The following is a 23596-nucleotide window of genomic DNA, read 5'->3' as shown; positions in this document are numbered from 1 at the left end:
GTTATTCTCAACGCCGTTTTTTGGCTGAAAGACTCCCGGTGCCCCAACCCTGAGATGCTCAGTCATTGTGAGATGCTGGACTTCTATATAGGTGCACAGGGTTCCCCAAGCTGACAGCCTATAAGGGGACTCACTCTCCCTCTGAGAATTCTGGTTGCAGAATCTCTGTTGTAGTCTAAGGTGGGGAAGGGTCCTGGACACCCAGGGGAGAGCCTGGGCCCTAAGCTGAGATGAGTTGGACTTGGTTGGGGATTTCTCTAAGCTTCTCAATTTTCAATTATCACTTTTAAAAGGTATTGGGTTTGTTTTGCCTTTGTGGGTTCATTAAAGAAGTATTTATGGGACGTAATCTCTAACTTCCCTGACCCCAAGCACATGAGGTGACCACATGTACATGACCTACCTGGAAGTACAGGGCCCGTGGGGCAGAAGTACAGGAGAAATTAGGGGAAGTTCTCTAGAGAAATTCAAGATGGGTCGAGAAGAGAGAGCTCTCTGGGGAAGGAATGGACACAACAAGGGAAAGGTAGGGCTCACGTGGGTCCTGTTCAGCAGTTATTTCTAAAGCCTGTGCTTTGCACTGCTCTTTGTGGATCCCTGGAGAAGAACAACTGTGCATTGAGGACTTTAAATGGCTCTGTAGCACGAAGTATTTAAAGACCACTAGGCAATAGGGGAAGATCCCAGGGCGTGACTTTGGGAGAGGAGTCTTGAGCTTTATGATAGAAGGTAGAGGAGAGAGGTCAGAAGATGACATGAAGAAGCCCTCCCCCAGTAGGCCACTTCCTGTCTAGATTAGTTGTGTCCTCCTACTCTTGTACTTCTGCAGATGCTGGCAGGTGGTCCAAGCCCCAAGCATAGAGGGGCTTATCAGTGTGCATCAACACAAAGGCTTGTCTCAAGTGGCCTCCCCCAGGGCTCTGTTCTGGCTCCTACGCTTTAATATTTACATCAATGACCTCCCAGAAACTTCTTCAAGGAAGTTCATCTACGCCGATGACATCTGCTGTGCAACTCAGGCATCCAAGTTCGACATCCTCGAGGAAACACTCACGAAAGACATGTCTCTGATATCTGATTACTGTAAAAAATGGCGACTAATCCCTAGCACTGCAAAAACGGTATCATCTGTTTTTCATCTACACCATGCCTCGGCCTCGCGTGAGCTTAATGTGCAGCTTGGCGGTACGAGAATCCGGCATGAAGCCCAGCCAGTCTATCTTGGCGTTACTCTCGATCGCACTCTGTCATTTCACAAAAATCTCATAAAAACTGCAGCAAAGGTGGGCGCGAGGAATAACATCATTGCAAGACTGGCTAGCTCCTCATGGGGCACGAGCGCTTCCTCACTACGATCATCATCTCTGGCATTATGCTATTCCACTGCAGAATACTGTGCCCCAGTATGGTTCCGTAGCCCCCATGTCCACTTGGTCAATTCCAAATTATATTCCTCCATGAGGATAATTTCTGGAAGCATCCGTTCCACCCCAGTTCCATGGCTGCCAGTTCTTAGCAACATCGCCCCGCCAGATATTCGTCGGGATGCGGCATCATCTAAGTTCATTTCCCACGTCTACACTCGACCGGACCTGCCAATATACGCGGATATCTTCGCCCACCCTGTTCAACGCTTGACGTCTCGTCACCCAATCTGGTCCCCTACGCCTACACTGAACTTCTCTGTTCCAGTCTCTTGGAAACAGAGCTGGCAGTCAGCTGAGGTAAAGAACAAACACCTCATCAGACCCCTGCAAGCGTCAACCCGGCTTTGACCTAGCACGTTATGATTGGGCCCTCCTCAATCGCTATCGAACAGGCCATGGCCGGTGCGCCGCTATGTTCCATCGCTGGGGAGCCAGAGACGACCCGAACTGCCCCTGCGGCTATAGACAGACTATGACCCACATAGTCAACGACTGCCACCTCTCCAGATTCAAAGGAGGTCTCGAAACTTTACATCAGGCTCAACCTGACGCTGTTGACTGGCTACGGAAGAAGGGCAAATGCTAGAAGAAGAAGAACACAAAGGCCTGGAGGACACTGACCTTATCCTATAGAGACTAACTCTTACAACCTCTTTGAAGGGTATAGGTCCCAAGAGATACTTTCTAAGCTCCCATTGTTTGTGCTAAAGTAGGGAATTAGAGTTAGTTAAAACACAAAGTTCAAAATTTATTTTAGAATCCCAGGATTTGAGAAAGACTTGTTAGGTTTATGAAGAAGGTTCATTGCAGTTAACTCAAGTCTCTTCCAAATGAAAAGGTCTGTCCTGCACGCACATGTGCGTGTGTGTGTGTGTGTGTGCATGCGTGTACGCTCCTGCACACCCTCCATGTTCTTTCTGGCTGATCCTTTCTGGAATTGGCTCCATCCCAAAGGGATTTCCCTGGAGTAAAGATCTTAGATGTCAGTGGAGTGTTTCAGGTGTGTGGAGGGAGACTGAGAATGGTGGGCAGTGAAACATGGTACTTGCCTTAGGGAGAAGAGAAGGGAAGGGAAGGCCAGAGTGGACCTTATCACTAAGATGACTTAGACAGTGAGCCAGGCCTTAACCTGGGGCTTCAGCAGACCCCTTTCTCCTTACAGCAGCTGGCAGTTCAGGTAGTATTTGCACACAACAGAATTTGTGTTCTTCCTGGGAATACCTTCTGTTTTCAGGATACAGGCACCCAATGTCCACACCACCGTGTGGACATTCTGGCTGTTGACATAGTCACCCCAAAACTGGTTATTTCAGAATTTATCCCCTTCCCTGTATCATAAGCAGTGACAATAGATCTAAGAGGGTAGAGCTGGATGGAAGACCTGGGCCTTTCTGATAGTGTCTGTGAGAACCTGAGGAGACCACTGACTTGCTCCCCCTTACTGTCCAGTGAGGCTCTGACATAATCCGTTAGGTTTATTCCAGCCCAGCCACTCCACATAAACCTTGTAAACCTGCTCCGTGAAGACAGGGCTGAGGGGGAGACTAAGTCAGCTTTATTGTGATCAGATTTTCACAGCTCTAGTGCACCCACTTAGAGTATGTATTTTGATGCATGTTAGCAAATGGATGCACCCTGCGGCTGCCAGCACAATAAACACAGCTCCCCCATCAACCCAGCTCCCCGGGGCAGTGTCTGCTCTGCTCCTCTGTGCTCTACATTGCAGGAAAGTAGATTTGCCTGTCTTGGACTCTCACATACCTGGGGCACCTAGTAGTACCCTATATGTCTGGCTCTTTTCAATCAGTATGATGTTTCTGAGACCAAGGAGTTTATTTTTAACTTTTTTATGATAGAAGGTCTCAGCAAGGTACACAAGTAGGGAGAGTGCATTAGTCTGGCACCCACCACCAGCAGTGGCAGCCTCTGGTTGATCCGCTAAGGGAAGGTGTTTTGTCTGTTTTGCTCATAGTTATAGTCTCAGCAACAGCTCCCAGCATGCAGTACCTAATATTCCTCGAATATTTGAGAAATGAATTCCACAGGCCTGCAGGGCTTTCCCAGTGAATATTTCCCAAATAGTTTCAATTATAAACTCCCTTCTCACCTTCTGTGGCCCAAGACTAGTTTAGAATATGCCTGGAAACCCAGGGTGATAAGATTCTGTCTCAGGAAGCTGAGGTAACAGGAGGCGGGTAACCACATCTGGACTTGAGGGATATCTATTAGTTTGTTTTCAGTTGATGTTTCAAAGCCAGCAGTCAGAGCAGTAAGAGATCCTGACCCAAGAGAGCAAATCCCAATCTAATGCATGTTTTCTAAGTTAAGGAGGGAGATGATTCGTGAGTGGAAGAACAGGGCTTTCTCCAGGACCAGACTGAGTTTCTTCTTGGGGCACACACACACACAAATATCCCTGGAATAGCAATGCCCAACAGTTATCAACAGTGACACTGGTATGAAGAAATGGTGAATAATTCAAAAAGGTCTTTCGACTAGTGGGCCTAGTTTGTCCTTGTGTTCCTGCTCACTTTCAGCTGGAAACACAGGCTCCAGAGGCACCCCCAGGCGCTTTCCCCCCCCAAGGATTCTTACTTCTGTATAGTCAGGATTTTTTTTTTTTTGACACATTTTTGGTCTCAGGAACCTATTGGACACCACTTTGCCCTACTTTAGGGCCTACATAGCAGGGGGTTAAATACAGTTACATTTACATGAGAACTAGTATGGGGTAGAGAAGGGCAGGCTGGGCTAGACAAGGCAGGAATGGAGCAAAGCAGACTATGAGACTAGAAGAAACATCACTCACAGCATGGTCAAGTACAGCTAGGTTATTTTTTTTAGGCATGGGAGATGAGATAGTGTACACTAGGTCATATGGAAAATGCATTTCGGGTTCTGAGTGGTGGCACACCTGGTTAAGCACACTCACTACAGTGCACACAGATCCAAGTTCAAGCCCCCGGTCCCCACCTGCAGGGGGAGAGCTTCACAAGTGGTGGAGCAGGGCTGCAGGTTTTTCTCTTTCTCCCTCTCCTTTCTCAATTCCTCTCTCTCTCTATCCTAAATAAGTAATAATAAAATATTAACAATAATATTATTAATAATATTAATAAAACTATTAACAAAAGAGAATTAAAAAATAGAATGCATTTCATAGTAAAATATTTTGAAAGGTGATGGATATCTTCACCCACAGAGATTGTGGGGATGGTGGTCTTGTGCACTGAGGGATACAGTGCAAATTTTGTTTGTTTTTTTTTTTTCTATTTGTCACAGAATACTGCTGCTAACAGGAATTTTTAACAGATCATTTGTGCTGGACTCAGGGCTTCAGCCCTTTGCATACTGAGGCCAGACATCTCCCAGCAGGAGGTGCTCAGAGGCCAGAACAGCCCTGGCCCCAGCCCTGCTTTCTGGGTGGGAGAGCAAGGAAGTATTGCTTCCCCAACGGAAGGTAGTGAGTCAGGTGAGTGCAGCACTTAGGGAGGTGCCTGGCTCTTGGAAAAATCTTTGTGAAGAAACTGAGGCTGTGCCAAGCATCAGGCAGGTGCTAGAAAGGCCCCCAGGAAGACCCCAGGCAGAGCTCCCAGCCCACAGAGATGACAGTGACAGACTTGCCAGCAGAGCAGCTGGGGCTATGGAGTATGTGAGGGGAAGTGGCCTGTGCCGAGGTGGTTCCCCAGAACAGCACATTTCCTGACTCAAGTGGCAGTGAATACCCTTCCTGACTGGGGAGAATGAAGGCCCCTGCCCCTCAGTGCCAGAGCTCAGAGGCAACTTTGTGGAGGCACTGAGTCTTTCTTCACTTTCACTTTGGTCTTAGAGGGTGGTAGGCTCACCTATGTGAGAAACACGACTGCACTCTGCAGTCCTCTGGAGACTCCTTGGGATTTGTTTGATTCATTGGGGGCATGTGTGTATGCAAGACCAGACTGTGTGCTGGGTGGGTGATATAAGTTAATTTCCTTGCTTTGGTTATTGTGAATAGCGTAGCTATGAACATAGGAGTGCCAGTGTCCTTTTGAATTCGTATTTTTGTGTCCTTTGGATATATACCTAGGGGTGTTATTGCTGGATCGTAAGGTGATTTCCATTTTCATTTGGGAAGCAAATGTGTTTTGTTGTCTGTCTCTGGAGCTTCACCACTCAAGGCCAACATTTTCAGATGGAAAAAGGGAGACACAGATAGAGACAGGCAAAGACACCACAGCACTGAAGCTCCCTCCAGTGTGATGGAGGCTGGACTCAAACCTGGCTTCTGCTCAGGGCAGAGCAGGAACACTTTCCAAGTGAGCTATCTTACTGGCCACAAGTAACAATGTCATTATAATACCAGGTGTAATGGAGAGCCCCCCAGGCTTGGTCCAGAGAAGCAGATGGTTCTTAGGAGCAGAGCAGTTCTAGCTGGCCACTCCTCTGAGCACTGAAGTGCCTGCTGGAGGTGGTGAGGAGTGGTGTTAGCTAATGCCTGGAAGGCCTTTTATCCGCTTTCCAAAGTAACCTTCCAAATAGAATTAGTCTAGCAAACAATGGAGGGATAGAAGAGAGAGGAAATAGTTGAATTCCATCAGACAACTAACTTGACAGAATTCAGCTGTGGTTGTTTACCAGAATGGCTGGTGGTCTGAGGGACTTAGTCTGTTTTAACTCTGTGTGTATTGGCTGCCTCAGGAGTGGAGCAATCTTTCCTGAGAGGGGGGACACAGATGCAGCAGACCAGACTAGAGTGACAGAAGCACTCAAGGTCATAGCCAGAATGCCTCAGCCACAGAGACCACCTGGCTGACTGGCCCTCTCCTGTGGGCCAGAGAATGTGCAGGGACCAAGTCACTTCCCTTTTTCCAATGCCTTGAAGCTAATCATTTGGGCTTAAAAAGCAAATGGGTCTTGATTTTCTTCTCCCATCCCATCCAAGGTGAAAGAAACTTTACAGAGTAGAGTTCACCAACTGGAGAGCTATGTAAGCCATTCAACAATAGCCAGATCATCATTTTTTTAAAGGAATCGTTTATTATATTTAAAATAAAGAGTTGGGGGTAGTTGATTCACCTGGTAGAGTGTGCACCTGATCATGCACGGTTTGAGCAGGTTTGAACCCCAGGTCACCCCCATACACGGGAACACCAAACAAAACAGAAGCTTTCTGAGCACTGGAGATGTGCTGTAGTGTTTCTCCTCCTCTGTGTGTGTGTCTCTCTTTCACCCTCTGTCTGGTAAAAAAAAAAAAAAAAAGAATAGTCCACCAGAAGTGGTGGGGCCATACAAGCATAAAAACCTGATGAAGCTCTGGTATGAGGAAAAAAAGAAAAGACATATAGGAGATTTTAAAATCCTGTCATTCATTTTATTTAGGGCTTTCCTTGGGGATTCAGACGACTTAGGAGCTTTGTGTCTGTCTGTGTTCCTCACAGGTGTGGTATGCCCTATGTCTGTGATCTTCTTCACCTCCCAGGCTCCTTTGCATTTTTTGGTTTTGTGCAAGTACATATGTGCTCACATGTCAGCACACCTAAACACACGCATATGCGCACTCATCATCACTGAGAAAGCCATCTTATGTAGCTAGCTGTGCCAAAGGTGAACATTGTCTTCCTTCTTTTTGTCTTCTTTCAAATTTCTTTATTCTAGAAAGCTTAAAATGCCTTACCAGAATCTGTTAAGTTCAAATTATAAACATGTTGTTAGTGAAAAATGAGGGAAGAAAAGCAAGATTAGGGAGACACTGAGTCAGGACTGTTCTCTTGAGCTGGTCACACATTTGACTCTGAGCTTTTGAGTGAAGACTGGTTAGTTTTAGAGTACAGGGAGATAAAAATGCACAGGTTGTCTACGTGAAATGATGATTTTTTTTTTAAAAAACTTTTTTTCCCTTTATTGGGGGATTAATGTTTTACAGTCACCAGTAAATACAATAGTTTGTACATGTATAACATTTCCCAGTTTTCCACATAACAATAATGATTTTTCTATGAATTAAGATCAAGTAGCAGTTTCTCCCAAAGACAATGCATTTTGAACTAATGAGGCCATGCATCAGGATTACCTAGGGAGCTTTAAAAAAGTCTGACACATATTCTGGGGAGAATGTGAAATTCTACCCCTGCGATAGCAACTGTCTTGTAAAATATTTCCCCAATATACCTTTTTAATTATAGAGGCCAGAGTCCTTCTGTAGGTTCTAAACTCATGAGATCAGGACTAAGCAATGACAAAAAGCAGAGAGGTTATTTGCCTCTAGCTTTTTTCCAAAAAGAACTATCTTCAAAGTATAAGAATTAGAGCACAGAACCACTAAAAGGGGATTGAAGCCCAAGAATTAATGGATTACCTTTACTAAGCTCACCTGGGGAGCTAGAACATCCCAGGCCCAGCCAGATCCCCGAGCAATTACACAATGACACTGAATCTCTAGGGTGAAGCCAGATCAGGGGGTCTATGTGTAAAGTGCCCCATGAGTCCAATGTGCAGCCAAGGCAGAGGGCCACATCTCTAGGCCCAGATAACTGTGTCATGGGTTATCTGTGAATCTGCTAGGCCCACTCTTTCGTAATTTAGCTGTGACGTAATGGATCAGTGCTACCAAGTGATGGGAGATGGGCAAACAGTCTCGCACTATTCAAAAACAGTCAGTGAAGATGCACGACCCCTTAGAGGAATAGTCTTCAAACAGATTTCTAGAAGTTTTTATGAGAAACACAGTTTGTAATATCTTGGGTGAAAGAAGGTAATTCTTTCAAGCCAATTACTTTCATTTCCAGACCCTTAGATCAAAGAAATGCTTCAGGCAGTTGTGTATCTGGATTCTAGCTAAGCAGTTAAAAGTCTCTGATAGCATCCTCCTGAGAAAGAAAAAATGTGCCCAGGGTAATTAATTCCAGAGGGACACCTTGGAAAGGGTGGGTGGGGCCAGTGAGAGGGCTACTTGCAGAGGGTGGGTTATAGGGCTCTGGACCGTTTTATTTTATTTTATTTTGTTTTATTTTATTTTATGCACCTTGATAGAGATATGAGAGACCTACCAATCACATTTGTTTATTCATTTATTTATTTACTTATTCGTTTATTTATTTTAGAAGAGAAACCATAGCACCAAAGCTTCCATCAGTATGGGTAGGGGCCAGGTTCAAATTTGGGCCTCATGCATGGCAAAGCAGCACACAACCCACGTGAGCTATTTTGCCAGCCCACCTAGCAATCGCAAGACAAAAGACAAGCACTCAGGGTCTGGCAAATAAGAGGGATGACAGAACTAAAGTGAACTTTCCACAGGACTTGTCATACTTACAGGAGCTTTACCTAGATGGCAGCATATAATCTCAGCCAGCTAGGTATGCTCTTTGTGAGCCCCACTTTCTTGAGAAATAAACTTGAGTTCCAGAGGACTAACTTAAGAGAATCAAAGGCAGTGACCTCAAGAGCTACAAGTTTGTACCTTATTAAGAAGAAATCAAGGTTTCCTGAGGCTCCAGATGCCACAGGTTCAACCTGCAGTTCCACCTTCTTATGTCAGAAAAGAACAGAGCAGTGCTGTGGTCTTCTCTCAGTCTCCCTCTTCTCTCATCCTGTTATCAATAAATAAAATAGCTTTTTAAAAGAAAAAAATCAATGTTAAATGTAAATAATTATATTTGGATTAAAAAATCAATTTTAGCAAAGCAAAAGAGGGGGTTGTGTTAGTATCCCTGAGTTAACACAAACTAGGCTGCTACAGAGGACAGACCTTCACAGGTCCGGAGGCCAGATGTTGCTAGTTGAGGTGTTCCCAGAGACAGGTTTCCTCTGAAACCTATGGGAAGAGTCTTTCCTCACTTGTTTCAGCTTCCTGTGACTCAGATGGTCCTTGGCCTGCAGCAGTGCCACTGCCCTCATCTTTCAGGCACTCAGGATTAGAATTTCAGCCCATCATTTTGAAGAGACACAATGTGACCTATAGCAAGGCTTCATTGGTGAGATTATAAGCATCATACTTTATCACAGCTATTTAAGAAATGATAAAATGGGTGGAATGCCAGGCGGTGGCGCACCCAACTAAAGGCACATATTACCATGCACAAGGATCTGGGTTCGAACCCCTGCTCTCCACCTTCAGGGCGGGAAGCTTCATAAATGGTGAAGCTGAGCTGCAGGTGTCTCTCTTTAGCTCTCCCTCTCTATGTACTACTTCCCTCTCAATTTTTATCTGTCCTACAATAAGGGGGGGTGGGAGGAAAAATGGTTGCCAAGAATTGTGGATTTGTAGTGCAGGCAGTAAGCCCCAGTAATAACGCTGGTGGCAATGGAAAGAAGGAAGGGAGGAAGGAAGAAAGAAAGAGAGAGGGAGGTAAGGCAGGCAGGAAGAAAGGAAGAAAGGATGGATTGATGATGCTATTTTAGATAGTGGTCTGAGAGTTCCTATAAAGTAGAAGCAGTTGGCATTGCTACAACCACAGTCAGGAGTGGTCAGCTCTGGCCTCCACATTCTAAGAAGGAAATAGATTTAGAATATAGTAGGGAATCAGTGAGGCAAATTAGACACTGTAAAAGAGTTCCACATATAGACCCATGCTAGAGAAACACTGTACGTGTGCCCTGTCTGTTATAGTAAAAACCCCAAAATACAGGACCAGGGAAAAATAGTTCAGCTTATAGAGTACAGTGCTAGTTTGCCAGGGGCCCCAAGGTTACAGGTTCAATCCCCAATACCACCATAAGCCAGTACTGAGAAGTGTCTTATTATCTCTCTCTCCCCCAGCTCTAGTATCGCCCATTAAAAATAAGTAAAATTTAAAACCCCAAAGTGTGACCACTTTCTAGTTAACAGATTAAAAGGGGGTGGGGTGAGAAGGGATAGAGGAATATGTTTAGAGAAATTTCTAGGCAAGTGATATAATAGTTAACTTGAAATTCGGCTCTAGCCCTCACTCATGCTAGTGATGCACTCATTTCATTTAACTTCATGATGTGAAAACTTGCATGTCTTCTTTGGGATAGAGACATAATATATGTGATTCCTTGTTAAAAAAAAAAAGTGCAGTTAGTTGATGTTGAGTTAGCTTTCCAGTTGTTTAGAACGCTTCCTTTCTTTTAGAATATTTTAAAAAGTAGAGCTTAGATAAGAATGTTGACATTTCAAAGCAAAGAGGAATTTGGAGTTGACTGCTGCAGTGAATACCACTGTCCTGAGCAAATGAATAAGTTCTACAGACTGCCCTGCTCTGCAGTAGCTAGCTACCTTGGGGAACATGAGAGGAGAATCTGACTTATATAAAGTATTGGAAAGAAGGATCCAGAGCCTGATCCAGGAAATGCCATGACCCTGGGAAGAGGCTGGGATGTAGTGAGGCTAGAGGGAGTGTGGGCCTGATGTGGGATCTAGTGGGAAGCTGGCACTTTGGAGACCTGAAAGAGACAACATGTCTCCACTACTGGCCCACGCATGGGGCAGAGACACCCTAGCTGTGGTCACTCTGTCTCGCTGCTCTTGCTATCCTGCCAGGCAGAGAGCCCCGAGGTGGCCACATGAAAGTCAGGCCACACCCCCAACAGTGAGATCCGGGCATTTCCTCTGTGCTTTAGAACAAAGTCCTCTGTTGATCTCCTACTAATCAGATGAAGACAAAAGCAGAAATCGCTGGCTCCACTGAAAGCTTGTGTTTATGCCTTGAGTACAGTGAGGATGATGAGGGAGTGTCCCAGCCAGACAGGAAGCAGGCATTCAAGCCACCTGCCTATCTGGGAGCTGGAATCCAAACAGCAGCACAGCAGGCCAAGCACCCAGCCTTTGGTGGCCTCCCATGACTTATAAAACAAGCTTAGTGACTTTGTTTCTCAGATAAAATTTCTCAGAAGGAGGTGGAGGGAGAACATGGGTTCTGCGAGTTCAACCTTACTCCCCTGTGCTGACACCAGAAGCCTTTTCTCCGAACTCAGCCCAGTTATCCCAAATCCAAGATGTTATTTCGAAATGATAAAGAGGATAGGAATGTCATTTTCTCTAACACAAGCCACAAGGGCAAGGAATATACTCACCACCAAATTCCCAAACATCCCTTAGTCTTCTGTCTTGATGGGATTTTCCCAAGCCCGTGTAGAGTCTGTTTCTACTTTGTACCAACAATAAGAAAAGCCTGTTGGCCCCAAGGGAAAGGAACCCCCATTAATTGGCCCCCAAACTGCCCCCACCCCCAGGGCTAACCTGCCTCAGGCTCTTGGTTAGTCCACTTCTGTCTTTTCCCCACTCTGCCTCCACTCTTCCCAGTGTAACACCCACACCCACACCCACCTACTCCCACCCCTCACCCCAACTACTGACCCAGAACCCAGGACAATTTCCTAGCTCCAAGTGAAAGCAGAGCAAGTGAGATGCATCCTTTCATCTTTCCCAGCAGATACTCAGTCTGTGCCAGCCACTGCAGTAGGTTCCCTCCCCCGGGAGCTGACTAGAGAGTTAGAGAAGGATACCCAGTGTAACAAGGACTGTGATAGTTAGGAGAGGTGCTGGAACACTTCTAAGAGACTTGGGTGGATGGGGGTGGGGAGAGGAAGACTGCCTGAAGGAAGGGCATCTGGGCTGCACTGGGCAACATGAGAGAAAGTCAGTATGGCCACAAGGACATGGGCAGGAGGCAGGGTGGAGGGTGTCCCAGGCAAAGGCTTAGCTGTGCAGAGGCCTGCAGGTGGGAGAGAGCTATTGAGTTCAGAGAATGCTGACTCTGCAGCCCACAGATGAAGCTGGGCAAATAGGTAGAGCAAGATGGTGAAGAGACTCAGAAGTGAGTGGGTGTCAAACCTGGGACTGTATCCTTGGAGCAGTGGGGCACCACTAGAAGACTTTTAGCCAGAAGGGAAAGCACTAGCATGTTCAGCCAGGCGGTGACTCAGCACTGAAGAGAAAGGTATGCGTGCAGAGAAAGGTAAGACTCAGTGCCTGAGTCTTCTAAAGATCTTTGAGTCTTCTAAAGATCTTTGAGTCTTCTAAAGATCTTCTAAAGATCTTTGCTTTACTGGGCAGAGGACATGGGCCATGCTGGGTGTCAGCAGGCTGTACATGGCGCATGCTCATGGCACACAGGTGTGGAAGCACAAAGGCATGGTGGGGACTCTCAGTCTGAGGCACCTAATATCCAGTATCTGAACTAGTTCTCAGTGCAGCTGGTAGGGAATCCCTTACCACCCCAACCCGATAGGGCTCAAGACTGTAGCAGCTTCCTTTTGCAGTGTCAGGAGCAGGAGGGGGTTAAGCTAGAGTGAGAGGTCAGCTCTCGCCCTTCCGGTGCTCAGCGTGGACCAGAGGCTGTGGCAACAGCCCTCCGGGTGAGAGAGGATCTGCCCTGTGTGTCCTAGTGTCATCCCTCAGGCTGCACAGTGAGTTGAGGATCTGACATTTAGACCTGCAGGGAGGCATCAGGGAGGACTGAAGCTCAGGTGACTGTGCAAAACCTTGCCATGGAGAGTCTCACTCCTGGCCTGTGAGAGTGGTGGTAGCTTTTCAAAGGGGAGAGCGTCTCCTTATTTGTAGATGCTGTGCTGCCTGCATGCTATTAATAGAGGATGGGGTTTCCCTCACATGTTTGCTTTGGGAAACTTCCCAAGTCTCTAAGGCTGAAAGTCAGGAGTTAAACATAGTGGGGATATTGGTTATTTGAATTGGAAATGGGTACCTGACATTCACCTCAAGTACCTCCAAGGAAAATAGGGCCTGTGCCAGGTTGCATAAGATGGGTGAGCCAGCTATGTTTCCTGGTGGTGCTCTTGAAGAATGGCACACTCACTTAGATGCCACCGATGACACTGGAACCCCTGCAGAGCCTAGAGCTAAGCCAAATGGTTCTCCAGACTAGCCCACCATGAGGCTAGGAGCCCTCAGCTAATGAGGACTGGGCCCGGTTCCCTGGCACACAGTCAGTGAGCTGTGAAATGCAGACGTTGTAGGGAACTGAGACATGCTCAGCTGACCCGAGGAAATAAATGGGACCAACTTCCATGAGGAATGGACACTAATGGCTGAAACATGCATCACAGACAAGTAGGCAAACAAGAGGAGTTGATGCCAGAAGGAGCTGTTTCCCCAGGTTTCTCATGCAAGTTAGTAACCAGTGAGAGGAGAGGGAGCCTGGAAGAAGCTGGCCCATCACTGGAGACCCAAAGCTAGGCAGGGGCCATCCTTAGTGATGACAACAGTTGAGTTTCCCTCCTGCCTGAGTCCTTGCTCTCCTCTCCCCCAAACCTTCTCCCTTCTACCACCTGGTCCCCTTCCCCAGAAGCCCCATGGAGGGTACCCTTTGGCCGTCCTCTGGCAGGACACTTAGTACCTCCCAAGGGATTGCACCTCTGTTCCACCCTGCTCCCCCATCTGGACTGCTTTCCCCAGCATAGCAGCCCATGCTCTGAAATCCCCTGCTCCATCAAAGTGAAGCCATGGGATTCGGGTGTCAGCACAGTGGGTTAAGCACACGTGGCGCAAAGCACAAGGACATGCATAAGGATCCCGGTTCGAGCCCCTGACTCCCCACCTGCAGGGGAGCCACTTCACACGTGGTGAAACAGGTCTGTAGGTGTCTGTCTTTCTCTCCTTCTCTCTGTCTTCTCCTCCTCTCTCCATTTCTCTCTGTCCTATCCAATAACGACGACATTAAGAACAACAGCAATAATAACTACAACAATACAACAACAAGGGCAACAAAAGGAAATGAATAAATAAATATTTAAATAAAAGCAAAGCCATCCCTCCTTCAGTAGAGATCTGTCTTCTGAGGAGATGGCACCACACTCTTTCCCCAGGCATCTGCCCTCCTGGGGCAACATGTGACTGTGGGCATAGGCTTTGTTGTTGTTGTTTCAAGTCCCTTTCCATGTAGGGCCTTTTCCTCTTGCTGTGTACACACTGGAGTTGCAGAACAGAAAGCCCCCTTGCTCAGGCTTATAGGAAAGTTTTCCTATCTCAAGGGCAATAAGCGGGCCCTTCAGCTGCAGCTCCCATGTCCACTCCTTGGATTTCCTGGATCTCCCTTCAGGTTCCCCATCAAGGTCTTTGAGACCCACTGAACTACACAGCTTCAGTATAGAGAGATGCAGGCAGCCCTGCTGGGTGCTGCAAGACTGGGACATTTAGAGCATCTCCCATTCACACCATCCTATTGCTCGGTGCTGGCACTACAAATCACCCCCACCCCCACCCTGCCTTTTTTTTCTATGTTATTGGATAGGACACAGAGAAATTGAAAAGAGAGAAGGAGATGAATAAGGAGAAAGAGAGATACCCGCTTCACTGCTCGTGATGTCCCCCCTGCATGTAGGTAGCAGGAACTCAAACCTGGGTCCTTGCTCATGGTCATGTGTGCACTCAACCAGATACACCACTGCTTGGCCTCCTAATTTTTTCTTTTTGTCACCAGCATTATCCTTCAGTCTCAGTGCCTACACAGTGAACTCACCAATCCTGGTAGTCATTTTCCTTTTCTCTTTTTTTATTATTATTATTTTTTTGCCTCCAGGGTTATCGCTGGGGCTCAGTGCTAGTATTACAAATCCACTGCTCCTGGAGGCCATTTTCCCCATTTTGTTGCCCTTGTTGATATAGCTGTTGTTGTTGAATAGCTGTTGACAGAGAGAAATCGAGAGAGGAGGAGAAGACAGAGAGGAGGAAAGAAAGATAGACACCTGCAGACCTGCCTCACTGCTTGCAAAGAGACCCTCCCCCCCCCCCCCCCCCCCCGCGCAGGTTGGGAGCTGGGGGCTCAAACCGGGATTCTTACTCTGGTCCTTGTGCATCATGTGTGCTTAACCTGCTGCACTATCGCCCAGCCCCCTTTCTCTTTCTTCTTCTCCTTCTTTCTTTCTTGCATCCTGTCTTCCTCCCTCCCTTCCTTTCTCTCTCTCTCTCTGTCTCTCTCTCACTCTTTCCTCTCTTTCTCTCTCACTTTCTTTCTTTCTGATAGAAATTTGACAGAGACATTGAGAGAGGGAGAGAGAGACAGCACTGCTTCACCACCCATGCAGCTTCCCTCCTGCAGATGGGGACCAGGGGCTTGAACCCAAGTTCCTGTGCATGGCAATACACGCGCTCCATTGGGTGCACTACCACCCAACTTCTGGAATAACTTGAAAATAGATTTCCCTGCGGAGCTTATCCAGTTCAGTTGCTCACTCTCTCCCACCCAGGCCCACAGCCCTCTCCCTACACGCCTGCCTCCTGGCAAGGTATTCTGACCCCATCTTAACTGAGTGACTTGACTGAAAATGTCTCCTGGTTGACTCTGAGCCTTGCTGTGTCTTCCTGCAACTTCAATATCCAGACTTAGAGAGAAGATACCGTGCTGAGAATGAATTTGAGTCCAGCTCTGTCTTATAGAGTTGAGTGACTCTGGGCAAGTCAGCAAACCCCCTTTAAGCTATAGTTCCCTCATGTGTCAAAGCAGGATAACACTTGCCTGTTCCAAGGATCAAGTTAACAAATGAATAGGAAGATACTTTGTAAACTACAAAGCAGCACAGCCCAAGCCATACAATAAAGAACATCTGCTCCTGGGAGAGATTCTAATAAGCTATAAAGAAAAAAGTGGAGGGTGGAGGGTAGATAGCATAATGGTTATGCAAACAGACTCTCATGCCTGAGACTCCAAAGTCCCAGGTTCAATCCCCCACACCACCATATGCCAGAGCTGAACAGTGCTCTTGTCTTCTCTCCCTGTAGGTCTTTCTGTAATACTATCTGCCCCCCTACCTCCACTGTCCCTTCTCTCTCATAAAAATAAATCACTAAATATTTTTGTAAAGTTATATATCAAGACTATTAGGCAGTGGCACACCTGGTTAAATGTACACATTACCATGTATAAGGACCTGGGTTCAAGCCCCCTGTCCCCACATAAGGGGGAAGCTTCATGGGCAATGAAGCAGTGTTGCAAGTGTCTCTCTGTTTCTCCCTCTCCCCTCTCAATTTCTTTGTCCTAACAAATTAACATAAAAGTTATACCTCAAGTTTGAGGAAGGCTGGCCTAGGCCAAATCAATTAGGCTTTTCGACTCTCAGCTGGCTCAGAGCCTTTGCTTTCCCACATTTGACTCTTCAAGAGCAAAATGCAAAACACAGTCCTGCCCCCATATCTCTCTATCCTCAGACTACTTACTATGTCTTTTAGGCTACTGGTTTCCACAGAGCATAGTATATATTATATATTTATTACATAACATATATAATATAGTTTATTATTCCACAGGACACCATTTCTATTATTATAGTATGTATTACTGTCTTTCTACAAAGATTAGTCTGGGACTGATCCTGGAAAGTAGCCGTGAGCCAGTTTCTGAGAAACCGTTGTAGGAGTGCCTTCCTTCTTCCCAGCACTGTGCTATGCATGTGGTGGTGGCTGACAAGGGTGGCTCTCCAGCTGGGCATCCCCTGGCCATCACCACCCCTAGGCAGCTTGGCAAAACGGTGGTCCTGTGTACACACCTTTCCTGCTCCTCCCCCTTCCCTCCATCTTTTTTCCTCTGCCAAGGCACTTCTTTCTCACCTCCACCAGCATGATTGTGACACACTCTTCAATCCTATCTAGGTCCCCACCTTAGCCTGGGAATGTTTTTCTGGCCATCGCAGTGTCTTCTAGACAAGCAGACTGGTTCCCAGCTCAGCTGTAAGCCCTGAAAGACAGAAAGCATTATCTACAACTAACAATTTCTCCAAAACCCAGGATTTCTTTGATTGATACCCTTCACTGCAATACACACACACACACACACACGGGGAGGGAGAAAGAGAGGTGGGTACGTGCCCTACACTGTATTTAGGGAATGTGACCATTCTTACTGCAGGGAAACTGTTGAGAAATCAAGGTTCAATCAGACAGCGTCTCTGCCTATAAGGAGCTCATGGTTGAGACAAAAATATAACAATTGATTGTAAATATTAGTGAGTAGAAATTGCTAAGTATAATGTAGAAATGCAATGATGCAGTTATAAATGTGAGAATGGAACAATTGGGGACACAGCGTAATGTTTATGATGAGAGCAGGTGGGGATCAAGGCAGAGCTTCTAGAGGGTGATCCTGTACCCAACCCATCCTTCTGTTTACTAGTTGGTTGTCATGTGGAGGAGATACAACAAGATTATGGAGGTCTATCTATGGAGAAGAAAGGCCACTAGAGACTTCATGGAAGGAGGATTAAAGTTTTCTCCTTGGGTCACAGAGAGAAAGGTCTTGATGGAGCCAGAAAATAGATGGTAGAAGGGGGAGCATATGTGCACACACACACACACACACACACACACACACACACACACACACACACACACACATACACACACACACACACACACACACACACACACATACAGACTATGGAAATCCCACTTCCCTGCTTTTCCATCATCTTCTTTCACCCTATCTTCCTGAGAATATCACCTGGACCATTCTTCCCATTCTAGTCCTTTGTCACCTCATGGTCCTGGGGCCATCCATGGTTACCTCATCAGAACAGCTATGTTTGCTCTCAGTAGCTAGAGGCCTGCTTTGATGAGAGGCTGGCCAGTGCAATGCCCATTCCCTGTGCGGGACCCTGGAGAAAAAGGTCACTGAGTCAGTGCTGTCCCTCTTCTTCCCACAGAAAACCAAAAGAGATGTCAATAACTTTGACCAAGACTTTACCCGGGAAGAACCGGTACTCACCCTCGTGGATGAAGCAATTGTGAAGCAGATAAACCAGGAGGAGTTCAAAGGCTTCTCCTACTTTGGTGAAGACCTGATGCCCTGAGAAGCTGCTGCAGGTGGTGTTTGCTGATACTGCAAGAAAGGATACCAAGAAAATTCCTATTTTTCCGGAGACTCCAAAGGTCTTGAACTACTTCTCCCAGAACCTGGTCCCTTGTCCACTCTCTATTTATTGCATCCCCTTCCCCCTGGCCAGCTCCCCCCTCCTTCCACCTGTGACCAGAAGGCACTCTTGGTTCTTGTCTCGTGAGTAAGTCAGTCTGGGTCAGCAGTCAGCTGGACACACTGCCATGTTTGGTCTTCTGGCAAGCCAAGTTCCATTCCTTGGGGGCTCCTGGCAATGAAGCAACTTCAGTTCTTTTACTGCAACGAAAAGGAAGTAAACAAGAAGACTCTGACTACTGTTGGCCAGCTCTCATCCCTTCTCTGCCCTTCTGTTCAGAAGAGACCGGTGCTTCCTCTGCGTGAGGTTGGGTGCCCTGAGGGAGAGGCCAAGGTTGGCTCACCTGTGTTGGTTTGTTCTGGATGGCTAATTCTTGCTTGCTTTGGTTTTAGCTTTCAGGCATGCCAGAGCTGTGTATGCATGTCTCTTGTGGAAGAAATCACTCTTTGTAGAAAATGAAATTTGATTTTGAACTCTATTAATATATGAAAAACTATTTTCAAATTTACTTTTAATTGGCCAGAAGATATTCATTTCAATGTCAATGCAGGTAGCTATCAAAGGGCTAATCTATGGTGAGAAACCAGTCGTCCGAGGTTCATGCTGTTGATGCTGTAGTGGCACATGGGAGCTCTGTGAATGGAGAGGAAAGGAGACAGGTTGTGCCCCTCCTTATGGAATTTCTGCCTGAACACAAAGGCCACCACAGTGGTGGTCGAGACCCTGGGGTTCTAGCAAAACTCAGCTCCCAAGTTCTCTTCCCTGTTTTGTCCTCGGTTCCCAGCATAAACCCTATTTATTTTTCTGCAGCAGTGTGTTATGTTTGCACACTTCTGCAAAATGGTAGTACTACTGTGTCGTGACTTTTTAAACATTAAACATGTAAAGCTAGATATGAAATATCTTCTTTGGGAACAAGCAAGAATGAAGCTAAACATGACTTTGCAAAGGTTACTGAGAAGCCAATCAGAGTGACTTGTTTTTAAACTGACAATGTGGTTAAAAAAAAAAAAAAAATGTCCAGGGAGTTTTATTTCAGTGTGACATGCAATGGACACTATGTAATGGCTGTGATGTTACCTCCTGTAGCTACGCTAACAGTGTTACATTCTTTGATTTCCAAGGGTTCTCTGTGGCTTTGTGTGCTGTGTTTCCTGGAGGTCCTTTGATTATTTTACTGAGCTGATTGAGCAGGGAATGGAATCCATTCCAACTGTTGCACGTGGATTTCCCAGCTGCCCCTAAATATATATATACTTCTGTGAGTGGCAAAGTGGCACTAATGAAGCTTTTTGCCTTTTGTACATTTGAGAATTTTGTATATAGTGTTTGCTGCAAGGCCTGTGGAATTACTTCATTGAAATTAGAGGTATCAACTGCTGCATGTTCAGGCATATTATAAAACTTTAGTCTATGAAAGAATAATTATAAAAATGTCCAGGTGCAATACTCTGTAAGTGTATTGGTTCAAGTTACCGAGAGATAAAGTCTTTCTCTGCTCTCTCTCTCTCTTTCTCTCTCTCTCTTTGGGAGAGTATATTGTCTAGTTCACCTTGGTCTCTTTTAAAAGATGAAAACATATGCTAAGCTATGTTAAATTTTTCATAGTCTTCTCCTCTGCTTTACTGTACTCTGATAGAGATGAGGAAAAGAGGGGGGGGTGGTTAATGGTGTTTCAAAGCTCGGACAGTGACTAGTGAGAGCCCAGAGTCAGGGTCCATATTTGCTACTAATCATGACATACAATTCTCTTGTGCTTTTATTTCTCCAAAACTCAGGTGTAACTATTATCTGTCCTTATGTTAACATCAGATTCTATGCTCTATCAGTCTGTGCACTTGGCTTGCCAGCAAAGCGATGAAGGACAGTAGATTAACTTTATCTTTGGTAACTTGACCTTCCGGGGAGAGACTATCTTCTGGAGTTGAGCACAAGCACATCTTTATGGTGGCATCATCTCATTTTTTAGGAAGGCATGACCATACTACCCATCATACTCATGCATCACTCCTGCTCTCTTCCCTCTGCTTCCTTCCCCACCATCAACTCTGAACAGCCCTCCACACTCTAGCTGCAGCACCACATGGTCTTGTCCTGGGGCTTGAAGGAGGCCCTGGTCAGCTGGAGGTGACCCCCTCCAGCAGGACAACTAAGATTTTTGCTGGTAAGTCAAATAATGATATATTTCCCATGGCAGCTCCAGCAGTCAGTCAGTGCCCAGAGTGTGTCCCCTCTTAACACCTGTCCCCGCTGGGAGCAGGATCTGGTCAAGTCCTCAGACAGACCGATTCCCTCCCCATCTTGTCTATAAAGAAAAGCTTGCTGTTCCTCAAGTATTCATTGTTTCATTCCTGTTCTCACCAGAGTTTGGAAGCAGACACACTGTTACATTCCTGCCTATTCTTTTCTCATTTTTTTCCAGCTCTCTTCTCTTCTCTGTCTCTCTTTTTTTTTTTAAGGGGGAAAAAAGAGTGCAAAAAAATGCAAAAAAAAATGTATATGAAGGATAGCTATTCTCCTTTGTTCTTTCATTATGGACTTTGTGTAGAGGAAACAAGATTTTTTTTTCCTCTAAAGGTGAAAAAAGCTGCATTCTTGCTTTAAAAAAAAAAAAGAAGAAGGCTAAAAGATTACCTCTTTTTAAATTATGTGCAGAATAATTCTGGCTAAATATAAAAATGTGTTCAATTATAGGAATTTTTGTATTGTGATGCTTTATTTGTACATTTTCCCCTTTTTTTGGATGTAATTTTAATCTCTTGCCATTCATTAGTGTTATTTCATTGTAAACATTATTGTGCCAAATGTACTGTATTCAAAAGGATGTGAATGTGTATTGTCACAGAACCTAATAAACACAATGATGTTCAGTCGTATTTCTCACTCCCAGTGAACACTTGCATCACCTTTTTGTGAGGAACGTGAGGCACTAATGATGTTTTTTTACTTCTGTATACCAGAAATTCCAAGAGTGCCTTAGCTGGGACATGGTTTCAGCTTTCCCCTTGTCTTTCAGCACTGTACAAAAGATGTGAATAACTGGGAGTGGGGGAGGAGAGAAGGTAGTTCACCCAGTAGGACTCACACTCTACCATGTGTGGGACCCAGTTTTGAGCCCCTGGGAGCACCATGCACACAGGGCAGACTTTGCAAGTGGTAATGGGGTACTGTGTTATCACGTGTGCACACACACACACGCACAGTGTCTTTCACTCTCTATCAGGAAAAAAAACAGTCCACTGAGAGTGGTGGAATCATGCAGGCAGAAAGCCCCAATGAAACCCTAGTGGATAAAAGAAGGAAAAGGAGATGCAAACAGCCATACTTTGTGTGTGTGTGTGTGTGTGTGTGTGTGTGTCATTCTTTTTTTTTTTATTTAGTAGTTTTCTTTACAAATTGATTTTAATCGAATTATGTGCATACACTGCAGGGTGTTGTATATTGAGCCAAAGCAAAGAACTCTGGGTAAGGATGAATAGGGAGGGAGTAGAGAGGAAATAGGAGTCCCAGTGCATGATGATAGAAAAGGACCTAAGTTGGGGGTCTGCAGAATTCTAAGAGTGTTCTGTAGACATCTGTCACAGGGAGATGAGAAACTGTAACCATGTGTCAATAAACACTATAAACTAAATGATAAGAAATTATTTTAAAATGATAAAAAAGAAAAAATGGAAATTGGAAAAAATCATTAAGTGTCACTATTGTCCTTTACTTTTTTATTTTATTTTTTATTTTATTTTATTTTTATTTTTTTATTTATTCCCTTTTGTTGCCCTTGTTGTTTTATTGTTGTAGTTATTATTATTGTTGTTGTCGTCATTGTTGGATAGGACAGAGAGAAATGGAGAGAGGAGGGGAAGATAGAGAGGAGGAGAGAAAGACAGACACCTGCAGATCTGCTTCACCGCCTGTGAAGTGACTCCCCTGCAGGTGGGGAGCCGGGGCTCGAACCGGGATCCTTATGCCGGTCCTTGTGCTTTGCGCCACCTGCGCTTAACCCGCTGCGCTACAGCCCGACTCCCTGTCCTTTACTTTTATGTATGTTAAAACCAACAAATAATATTCTACAAGATGATGCTACAGCTCTGTTGTTGAGGTCACCAAGGATCTGAAGCATGGGAAACTAGCAAATGACGGACTATGCTATCAAGAAAGCAACTCACCTTATATAATCTCATGGCAAACAGAGTCAGCTCCTGTAACCACTTTTTCCCTACTTAGAGTGCATCTTTTAGCTGTGTGAAGAGGGATCCATTTGATACAGAAATAGTTGGAAATATCAGATATACCTCCACTCTGAGAAAGTTTGATATTGGTTATTATAATTTCTAGTCTGTTATAAAAGAATGCATTTATTTTTTTTAAATTTTTACTTATAAAATGGAAACACTGGCAAAACCATAGGATAAGAGGGGTGCAATTCCACCCAGCAGAACTCTGTATCCCATCCCCTCACCCGCCCCCACCCACTCCTCCATAGTTTTCCTATTCTTTAACCCTCCCGGAGTATGGACCCAAGGTCATTATGGGGTGCAGAAGGTGAAAGGACTGGCTTCTGATTGCTTCCCCGCTTCTATGCTGCCCGCTCCTCCACCCCCTGTCTCCCCAACCCCCCGCCCCAGGGATCTGACAGACTGGATGCTAGACTCAACTGCCTTGGGTAAACCATCCCCACTGCCTGAAGAGCTCTGAGCAGGCAGGCCAAGAATTCCAGAGAAGCACATGCTGGGTTTCCCTGCACCCAGGCAGATTCGGGCCTCTTCTGCTGCTCAGAACATCAGGCTTTTGAATCCAATTAGCTCTTCCTCCTCACCTGGGAGCACCTTGCAGGCCAGGCCTGGAGCTCTGGGGCTCCCTTTCTGCCACTCTGCCCATGCAGCTTGGTTTCTGCAAGGCCTCCTCCCTTTCATTCATCAACAGAAGTTCCTCATGCTGGTGTGCACCTCAAGTAAGTAAGCCGGACATTTCAGTTAGCTAAAACTCCCTGCTACTGAGGACTCACAGAAATGATTACAGCTTTACTGTCTACTGGCCTAAGGTGAGGGGATGGCATGACTTGTCACCCTGACAATCCAAACAATGATTTTTCACCACCACCCTCTCACCCAAATGTCTTTCAGAGGTGTTCCTGACAGTCTCACCTTCTCAGCAGCGTCTGCTGTCTGCCAGGGATGGGAGCATAGCTCCAGACCTGTTCCCGGAGGACAGGCACGTCTGCCACTTTCCTCCTGGGGCAGCTAGCCTCTTCCAGGTCAGTGACAGCCTAGAGGAAGCGTTTTCCACCAGTGTGTCTACCCTGCCATGACTTCAAC

General features: G+C 45.8%; 1 protein-coding gene across 1 annotated transcript in view; it reads left to right on the top strand.

The window, feature by feature from the left end:
- Window positions 1-21160, top strand: part of PRKCE (protein kinase C epsilon) — a 606660-nt gene extending 585500 nt beyond the window's left edge. The window contains exon 15 of the mRNA XM_007523339.3: window positions 18018-21160. Coding sequence (XP_007523401.1) covers window positions 18018-18164 — 147 coding nt within the window. The 3' untranslated portion in view covers window positions 18165-21160. The remainder of the gene's footprint in view (window positions 1-18017) is intronic.
- The last annotated feature ends 2436 nt before the right edge of the window (window positions 21161-23596 follow it).

This window comes from Erinaceus europaeus, chromosome 3, assembly GCF_950295315.1.
Source record: "Erinaceus europaeus chromosome 3, mEriEur2.1, whole genome shotgun sequence".
Taxonomy (NCBI): Eukaryota; Metazoa; Chordata; class Mammalia; order Eulipotyphla; family Erinaceidae; genus Erinaceus; species Erinaceus europaeus.
This window is presented reverse-complemented; position numbering and strand designations above follow the sequence as displayed.